The 10,110-nt window shown below is 44.1% G+C and overlaps 1 protein-coding gene across 1 annotated transcript; it reads left to right on the forward strand.

Annotated features, from left to right (window-relative positions):
* The first annotated feature begins 1,293 nt into the window (after window positions 1-1,293).
* On the forward strand, window positions 1,294-4,830 carry ASIP (agouti signaling protein). Its single transcript, XM_054274701.1, has 3 exons — window positions 1,294-1,474; window positions 3,634-3,695; window positions 4,654-4,830. The coding sequence occupies exons 1-3, from the start codon at window positions 1,294-1,296 to the stop codon at window positions 4,828-4,830; spliced, it is 420 nt and encodes a 139-aa protein (XP_054130676.1).
* Window positions 4,831-10,110: the final 5,280 nt, after the last annotated feature.

A 10,110-nucleotide genomic window follows, 5' to 3' on the forward strand; every position in this document is an offset into this window, starting at 1 on the left:
TGTCTGGATAAGAAGTTGTTCTCCCTCTTTTTGATAAGGGCTGAAGGGGTTCTCATGGCTCCCTGCCTTGTCTTCTCCCCAGAGCAGAGGTGAGTGTCCTCATGCACAGCCACAGCCACCAGTGGAGGCAGCCTCGATGTCCCCAGCAGTGCTCTGCCACAGGAACATGGTGTGCAGAGGAACGTGGTGTGCAGAACAGACAATTCCAGAACTGATCCCAAGCATTGGAATTAGAAGCATGACAGTGCCCACCTCCCAGGGAGGAGTGGGTTGATGGGGCTACAAAAGCAGGTGTAGAACAGACTTGGTGCAGCAGCAGTGAGCAGATTGAAGCCCTCCCAAGGCAGAAATTCTTCATTTTTTAACTCTCCAGTAATGAAGTCATTACAACCAGATGAATGGCCCAAAACACTTGGTTTTACTCGCTCTTTTTAACTGCATCCAGCAGCTTTTCACTGACACAGAGCCATCCATAAATCTGGAGACTTGCTGTGCCTCTGGGGGAACAAGGCTCCCAGAACCCTGACACTGCAGAAAACTGATGCACATGGAAATAAAAATCAGCTTTGAAATACAAGAAAGTACAAGAAAAGGAGTGCAGGCTGGTGACACACTCTGTGTACCCTGCGGGGACTGTCACCTCAGGTGAATGGCCACACTCCACAGCTCAGGTGCCTCCAGGAGTATCCCCAAATCCCAGACTTTGGCACATCTTGGAAGTTATTCAGTGTATAACCTCAAGGCACATAAACACTTTACAGCACTGGCCTTTTATAACTCCCATGAGTTATGGCTGTGATTTATATGGGATTAGAGCAGCCAGTTGGAGGTGAAATAAGATATTACTTCATGATTTATTTTTAAGACCAGAAAATTTACAGGAAATACAATTTGTGGGGGGGAGGGTTTAAATTGTCATTATTATTTTATGCTTTCTAGCACATTTTTGTAGACAAAATTTCCTGGAAAAAATTGATGATGTGGTTGAGTTTCTGCCCTTGGCCATATAATAACCATTATAAAGCTCAGTTGGGAGGACCTTCACATCTTATGGGAAATAAACCTTTTGAGAAAAGAATTAGGAAAAAATAATATCTTGGGGAGTTGTATTTGAGAAAGCATTGTTCCACTCTTGCAACTACAATTTTAGATATTCCAGGACCAGAGGCAAAATTCTGGAAATAAAATAATTGTCAGAGGTTTGTTGCCAAAGCTGCACAAAGTGACAGAAAACCATTGCAGAGATTCATATCCCTGCATCACTTCTACAGGTTTTGACCAGCTTTGGTTTTCATGACAATGGAATTTCTCCTCTCCACGATGGCAAGAAAGAATCTCTTCCTCAGCCTCCTGCTCTGCTACAGCCTGTTCAGGGCTGCTGATTCCCACTTGGTCATTGAGGAGAAGACAGAATGCAACGTGTCCAGGAGGAGCAAAATGGACCTCTCAGATCTTCCACCCATCTCCATAGTAGGTGAGTAAAATCTGCCCTTCGCTGCCAAATTAACAAGATTTGCAGGAAACACTGCTTTTGATTATTCTGAATTATTTGGATAACTTTGCTTGAATAATTGATTATTCTGAATTATTTGCCCCAACTTTCAAAGGGCACAGAACTGTGGTGGCTGCAGCACCCAAGAATGACAATGTGGTAAACCTCAGTTCAGAGGAAAAAAAATACTATTTATTTCAGTTTTACAGGTTTCACTTCAGCTCCCATCACACTGTAAGCCTTTTTATATTGAAGAGAATGGTCTTGTGCTAATATGGGAAATAACCTTGCTTAGAAAACCTTATGCATATGAGAAAATAAAAAACATAATGTGAGAATTTTAGGTGTCTGCTCTTGTGGTAGAAAAATCAACAGTATTAACAAGTATTAATACAACCTCAGTTTACCTGGCCTTTAAACAGGGGAAGAAAAGAGCACTGCAGGGGAGAGCCAGGGGTCATTAATTTATCTGTCCAAGACAGGACCAGATCTGTTTGTACAATTTCTGGCAAGTGACCACCTGTCCTGTTTGGGAAGAGCCTCTTTAGGGTGATGCTTCACTCTTTTCTTCACAAAATTCTTTCCTCATGTCTGCCTTAACTCTTTCCATGTTATTTACACCAACTTCTTCTCTCAAGAAACTCGCAGGTGTTTGGAGATAGTCAGCTACAGAACATTCATAACTGTGTCAAAATGCTAACAATTATAAAAATAAACCTTCTCTTGTTTAGCTCCTTTCTGCACCTTTTTAGGGCTTTAGTTTAAAGCACTCTGGTTCTTACCTTGTTTCCTGTGTTTTCTCAATGCTCTTGCTCAGGACAATATATCTTTAAGGAGAAACAGTTGTCCCACACATGCATTTCCAAAGAAATCTGAACCTCTGAATCCTGAGTTAACTCAGTGTTGTTTAACTGAGAGTTCAGCAGAGCTTGTGCTGTTCTGCAGCCTCCCAAGCTGCCCATTTCGGGGTCCTTGTGATCCTTGATGCCTCCACTCTCACAATTCCCATAACTTTTTAATGTCCCAATTAAAATCAGGGCTATAAAATACAATCCCTTCAGCTGATATTCCATCTTCTCACAGAGGTGAGCCCATGCTTTTGGCATGGCAGATGGGCTGAGCTGTAACACATTTCTCCCCACTGCTTCTTAGAGATGCATAACCCTGACTTTTAATAATACAAGAAAAATAAATGAAACCCCCCCCCCAAACCAGCTCAAAATATTTGTTCTTCATTTTGCACCTCAGTAAATCCTAGCCATTAGAAAATATTCAAAAACATATTGATAGAGGATCCTGGAATAGATAAGGAGCCACCATTCACCAGTGGGGATATGGATGGTTTTTAGCTCAGTCATCCGTTACATACAGGTAGTGCTTATTACAAAACTCACACACCCACAGTAAAGGTATCAAAAATACCACAAGAACTTGGTGAGCTGGGAAGTGTCTCACACTTGAACACTCTTGCTGTGTTAGAGCCCAAAACAAACTCCAAAACAAGTAATGGTATTTACACAGTTATAAATATCTAAAATTTGATATGGTGACAAATACAGAGGGGGCAAAGTTACAGGCATGTGAATGAAACACCTCTGCAAGTAACATCATGTAAAATGAGGTTGTGGGGGGAGAGGGACAAAGAGCTGCAGAATGGAAGGTGGCATCACAGATGCAGAGTATATGCCAAATCAGAGTTTTTGCTTGTGGAAAGCTGTTAATTGTACGCTTGTTAATTCCTTCCAAAATTATGCATGTAGCACAACATTCTAACAGAAGAAATGATGGAATTCTAAAGATTTTTTCCTATTTTTCTCTATGTGACTACTGTGCATGAACACTCCAATATTTTTTACAGAGACCTTTAATTTTATTTCTCTGAAGTAATTAATTGCTTTCATCTACAAAACAAAGTGTAAAAAATCTCTTCTAAAATACAAACATCAGTTGCTCTTCTGCTTTGCACAAGCAGCAGTGACAGAGTTCAGACACTGAATTGAGATGAACATCACTGCAAAGCATGCAGCAGTGAGAAGGCAATGCAGGCTATCTGCCTCCTCTCACACAAAAACAGAATTATCTCATCCAAATAACATTCTGTAAAACTGATTCCACATTTTCCTCTGCTATTCTCATTGAAGATTTAACTAGAAAATCCCAGAAAGTCAGCAGGAAAGAGGCAGAGATCAAGAAATCTTCCAAGGTAGGTGGTTGTTCAAAAACCTTGGTTGGGTTTTTAGAACAGTTTGTTACTTCTAGAGTTTCCCTCGGTGCATTCATTTGAAAAGCTTTAACTGTCATTCCCTGATTTAAATAATTTACATATTAATTACAGTTAAAAGCTCTAAATGTTGTAAAAATAGATGTGAAACAATAACAGTGGAAAGAAAATCAGCAGCTGTGGCTGCCCCATCCTTGGCAGCGTCCAAGGCCAGGTTGGATGGGGCTTGCAGCAGCCTGAGATAGCAGAAAGTGTCCCTGTGGCAAGGGGTGGGATGAGATGGGCTTTCAAATCCCTTCCTACCTAAAGAATTCCATAACTGTGAGTTTCAGAAGTGCACAGGGTGCCTGCAGCCACTGGGCTCCAGAGGTCCCTCCCAGGACCCAGGCATGTGCTGAGCAACACAAAATTTTCCACTTTTCCACATCCCCAGCAGAGAAGCTGCACCCCTGGGGGGATGAGAGGGCTTTTCCCCCTCCCTGAACTGTGTGTGCAGGGGGGATTCCCATGGATGGAGGATTGCTGGGCTCAGGAGGGGGAGCATTGCCAAGTCACTGCTCTGCTCTCAGCTCAGCAAATGAGACTGACAGGGAGTTTTCACTCATCTGATAACCTGGGAGATCAAAACATGACATCTTAATTGGTTTTAGTGATAACTTCACCATCTGAGTACACATTGGCACCCTTTCTTCACTGCTGCGACTCTCCTTCCTAGAGACCCTTTCCAAAGCTCCACCCGGTCATGGCCAAAATGAGGTTTGTCATTTTGCTCAGAAGTTTGGTGCTCTCAAGCCGCCCTTCCCCATTCCCCAGCCCCACCACACCTCCGCATTGCTAGCACAGCTCCCACTGCCACAGTTCTGCTCATTCCCCCAGAACCTCCTGCTGTTCACCACCCTCATTTCACCTGCCTATGAATTCTTGTGTTTTTGTCTTCCAGAAAAACGCTAAACGCAAGATATCTCCAAAGCCAAGGCCCCCACCTGCTGCTAACTGTGTGCCAACCTTCAAAACCTGCAAGCCACACTTGAATTCCTGCTGTCACTACTGTGCTTTTTGCAAATGCAGAATCTTCCAGACCATCTGCCAGTGCCTGATGTTAAACCCCAAGTGTTAAGCCAAGTCAGAAACACAGCAAGCCTTCTGTCTTTCGTTAGCTTCTCAAGTGCCTATTTCAAATTGCCCCATGTCTCTAGTATTCAAAATAGAGAGTTCTGAAGGTTGAATTTACCCCTCTTAAAATTTAATGGGCAGTCGTTATAATGGGGTTAATGTTACCACAAGCTGGATGTCGTTTCAGGAAGCTGGCAGCCAGGGAGATTGGCACTGATTAGGCATTTTTAGCAAAAGAGCTGTGTTTTATGATGAATTCTGGATTCCTGTGGGTTTGAGCTTTAATTTGAAGGATCATATTGATGCCAGTCTGCAGAAGTGTCGAACCAGCACCATAAAACGTGCCCCCATGGCACCCAAATGGCCACTAAAACAGGACTGGTTATGCCAGTGAGGGACTAGAGCTTGGCTTTGCCCACAGGGACATCACCAGCATTCAGCACAGCCAAAGGATCAGGCTGAAAATGCAGGGCTTGAGTTTAACTCCATTTCCACATATTCAACAAAAATCAGGACAAGAATTTATGTAGATTATTCCACCTGCAAAGATGGACCCAAGGCTAAAAGGACAATTTAATCATTCTGAGCTAAGCATTCACCTTCAGGGGTTTCGGCCATTCTGCCACCAGGCAGTACCTCCCAGGGGTATGACATACATATATACTTAAAACCTAAATGTATCTGTGTCTAGGAATATAAAAATCAGATTGTTTTTTCTGCAGACATATCTGTAGGAATCAACTCTTCAGCCTTCCTTCTCCTGCTGCCAAGGACACTGCATGTACAGAGCCCAAATGCAGGAAGACATATCTGGGACTTTGAGGAAGAAAGGAAAGATCAGCAAAAGATGAATGTATGTCCCACATGTACATCTTGAAGCAAACCATCCCAAACAGTCCATTCTTTGCCCTTTCTTGCTGCAAGAGCTCCCAGAACCATCTCCAAGGCTGAATTCATCCAAGTGCTGCAGCAACCAGGGGAAAAAAATACATCACATGCTGTATCAAGACTTAAAGGCTCAGAAAGAGATGGCTGAAGCTCAAGGCAACAGAAAGTTTCTTTCTCTTGTTCTCGAAGCTCTTTGTCTTAAATTTGAGGTATCCAAGAGGGCACAGAAGGAAAACCCTTCTTGGTTAAACTCCCAGGACAGCAAGGAGGGAGCAGACCCAGAAAATGTCCCTGACACTGAAGACTTTTTATTTGCCAGACTCCAGCTCTTGTTTTTTACCTCCTCTGTAATTACAGTGTCTCTCCCCTGCTCCCTTACTGTTTTTTCTTCTGTGCTACTTCCTTGTTTTTAGTGTTTTCCCTTTATCCAACTGCTATTCTTTGTTACCCCAGGAGAACTCCAGGGCTAGCCCACATCTCCCATGTTCTCTCCACCTGCCTGCACCAGGGTCCCTTCCAGTGCTCTTTAGCTTTCACAATTAAAATTTTCTAGCCATGAATTTCTAATCAGGAATTCAGGAATTTTCTAATCCCCTGTGCAGGTCTAATCGAGATGACAGTTGTTTACTGATTTATTTCTAAACACAGCTGAGGGCTACAAAAAGCTTCTAGGCAGGACAAGATGCTACAGATGACACTGCAAAGCGGCTCAAGCCATATAAAGGTTTGGTTTTTTTAAAATTCTAATAATCAGTCTAAAGCCCAGAACTCAAAATAAGGTCAGATATTGACAGAATTTTTTGTTCATACTAGATATATATATATTGTTGTTGGATTAATCTAAGAAAGAATCCTAATGATGACAGAATGTCATTGTGTTCCTTAGCTTTCATAAGGAATATAAGCTTGAATTCTTGTAAATACATGTAAGTGTGTCTTTTAGCCAGATTTCTTGGCTCAGGAATCTGTAGCCAGTCAGTTATTATGAAAAAGGAGAATGAGATGGAAGAACAATACATTATAATGGATTTCAGAATGTGGCTCCTTCTTTTACTAGCTAGAGATTTAGGTTCCATCAATTGTTTTCAAAATTCTCAAAACTATAGCAAACTGTTGTTGATTTGATGCCTTAAGTTTTAGCTTTCATATTTTCCGTATTCTGTACTGCATTAGTATATAACTCTGAACTTCATATAAAATGTTAGCAAGCTCTCCTCACAGCTCAGTCACACAAACCAATCCTTTTCCAGCCCCAGAACCAAGGAAACTGTTGCAGCTTCAGGTCCAAAAAGTGCAAACAACAAAAAGGCCCAAAAGGCCCCAAAAGTGCAAACAACAGCAAATTGAGGAGAGCAATCTGGGAGGATGGGACTGCAGAACCTGGAGCTGTAATTGGACAATTAACCCCAACATGGAAATGGACCAAAACTTATTAAAGTGTGAAAATTTGTGACCAGTGTCCATCTTGGGTGGAGCCACAGCCAGGCTCTTGTACTGCCCAAGGTGCATCCTTTGAAGGCCTTTTAATAAATCCCTACTGATAAAGTAACACTGTCTAGCCTCTGTTCCAGGCAGCCTCTCAAGGCATCAGATTGATCCTAAAAACACCAATAATCACACTACTTCTTATGTGGAAACAAGATCATTTTCATACCAGGAAGTCCAGCTGGTCAGAAAAATATAATTTTACCATGGGGAAGGGAAGGGAAGGGAAGGGAAGGGAAGGGAAGGGAAGGGAAGGGAAGGGAAGGGAAGGGAAGGGAAGGGAAGGGAAGGGAAGGGAAGGGAAGGGAAGGGAAGGGAAGGGAAGGGGAGCCAGAAATCCAACAAACAGCTGCTCTGGACTGCAGCTCTGCAGAACCTCAGAATGGTTGAGGTCAGCAGAGACCTCTGGCAGCCATCCAGCTGGGCTGCTTGCCCAGGACCATTTCCAGGCAGCCTTTGAACATCTCTAAGTAGGGAAACTCCATCCCCTCCCTAGGCAACCTGTCCTGGTGCTCAGTCACCCTCACTCACCATTACAACCAGGAAAAGAAATGTTTCCTAATGTTTGACTCTCTGCAGTGTGTCCCCCCAGTTTAACACTTGTCCACATCCAGTGATCTGTTTAACTCCAAGACATGCCTCTGAGTTGCACACACTCGGGCCTGGAAAAGAAGATAATCAAAACAGATTCCCTTAGCAAACCCAGGAGCAATTTTTTTCTGTCTGTTCCTGAGCTCCAACCTTGCTGCTCTTCTGGACAGCGCTCCCCACACAGTGAATGATCTCAGAACCCAGCAGGAAACAGAGAGATGGCCTTCTGTGGTTACTCCACTCCAAAATCCCAGTTACCCCTGTAATACCTGTGGAAGATTTGCCACAGGCACCTCATTTCCAAAACCAAGAATGCACAGCAAGCAGCTATTCATGGCCAACCAGAAATATAATCTTACCTTTTTGTAGTACATTTAATAGTTGCAAAGAAATAATTGCTTCCTGGGCCAGCTGCAAATCACTTGAAGCACCATGTGCTTTCTTAACTGTGGGGATGAGGAGGTCACCAGTCACTTTTGGCAAGCTCTGGCCAAAGGCAATGAGGGAAGTCCCCAGCCTTATAAAGGCAACAGCTGGCAGGTCACAGTGTGGCCATAAAAACACCACTGGGGACATCACAGGTGGGCACACACACAGGGGCAGTGCTGAATCTTGGCACTCCATCAACGATTCTCTCCCCACTTTGTACAACCTCTGCTGTTTCAGCTTTCATTTTGCCAGTGTCCAGGTTCCAACAGGTATTTTTCAAAGGCATCAGCAGCTCCTGGGATAGCACAAAGAACAGGAATACACACACCAGTCCCACAGTCTAGAATCACAGAATGGTTTGGGCTGGAAGGGACCTTAAAACCCACCCAGTGCCACCCCTGCCATGGCAGGGACATCTTCCACTGTCCCAGGCTGCTCCAAGCCCTGTCCAGCCTGGCCTTGGGCACTGCCAGGGATCCAGGGGCAGCCACAGCTGCTCTGGGCACCCTGTGCCAGGGCCTGAGCACCCTCAGCATAAAAACAAAGATCTTTATATCTAGTTTAGATCTACATTATTTCAGTTAACAACCATGACCCCTTGTCCGGCCACAACAGGCCCAGCTAAAAAGCCTGACCCCATCTTCCCTACAGACCCCCCTCAAGTACTAAAGGTACAATTTGGGCTCCCCAGACCCTCTCTTCTCCAGGCTGAGCACCCCAGCTCTCCCAGCTCAGCTTCCTGGCCTCCTCTGGACTTGCTCCAACAGCTCCATGTCCTCCTCCCATTTGTTATGGATGAGTGATGAGATATTTGGTCTCACAATTAAAAAGTGAACATTAATGTATGTTGAGAGGAGTTTTATAGATGCACAGTTATGTTACTGCAATGTGTTCCCCCAGGATTGTTATCATGGGATGGCTTTGGTAGTTGGGGCATTTGGGGAGGGTTGTCTCATTACTGTGGCAGCACCTGACCTCCAACCAAGGTGTAAGAAAGTGATCTCCAGCCCTGGACAGCAAGGAAGGAGCCCACTGACAGGACTTTGGGAGAGGCTGGAGGTATAAAAGGTGAAGCATCCATTTTGAAGATGAGACACGTGGCTGGCAGTCACAGAGGGGAAGGGGGTTGATCCCAGCGCTGTAATTTTTCCTTATTTGGTCCTTTTGTTGTATTTTTTGGTGAAGGTTTAATAAACCTTTAAAATGTTAAAAAGAGAGAGCAGTCATTTCTCACACGTGTGAGCCCCCAGAGCTGCAGGCAGCCCCTGAGAGGGGAGCACAGAGGCAGCGTCCCCTCACTGCCAGGCCCATGGGGGGCTCTGGGCTGCCCAGTGCATGTGGCCACCCACAATAACAGCTCCTAGACCTGTACAATGTGGTTTCACAGCTAGAAAAGGGTTTGGTGGGATATTCTTCCCCTTCACCAGCAAATTATCCCTGATCTGGGGACAAAGACACCCCAGTGTCAGTCTGGCATGATGGGCCAGTTCAAGTTTTTCTGGTCCTTTACAATCAACATGGGTATTTTCTGCCTCTTGCACAGTCACATCAGAGAGGGATGGGAGAGGGAAATGAAATCCTGGCCCTTGCCTGATTCCAGCAGAGGCCCTGTGCTGTGGAAGAGGTTTTACAGTGTGAGCCAGAAAGAAGTTTGATAGGAGGATCCATGTTTACCCCGAAAGAATTCCCTACCAAGGCTGTTGACACAGAAACCAAGAAAGGAAGAAGGATAAATAAGAGAAACCTGCAACTGCCTGTTCCAATGAGCACTTTGTTTGACTTTCCTGACCAATAAGTAAAGTGTAAACTTATGAATTTTGTAAGAATGTATAAAAAGCATGCATGCTAAAATAAAACCAGGTTTGAAGCCTTCTGAAAATGGAGTGTTGCT

This window comes from Melozone crissalis, unplaced genomic scaffold (genome assembly GCF_028551555.1).
Source record: "Melozone crissalis strain CALT ecotype California unplaced genomic scaffold, PUWL_Pcris_2 ptg000017l_1, whole genome shotgun sequence".
In the NCBI taxonomy this organism is placed as follows: Eukaryota; Metazoa; Chordata; class Aves; order Passeriformes; family Passerellidae; genus Melozone; species Melozone crissalis.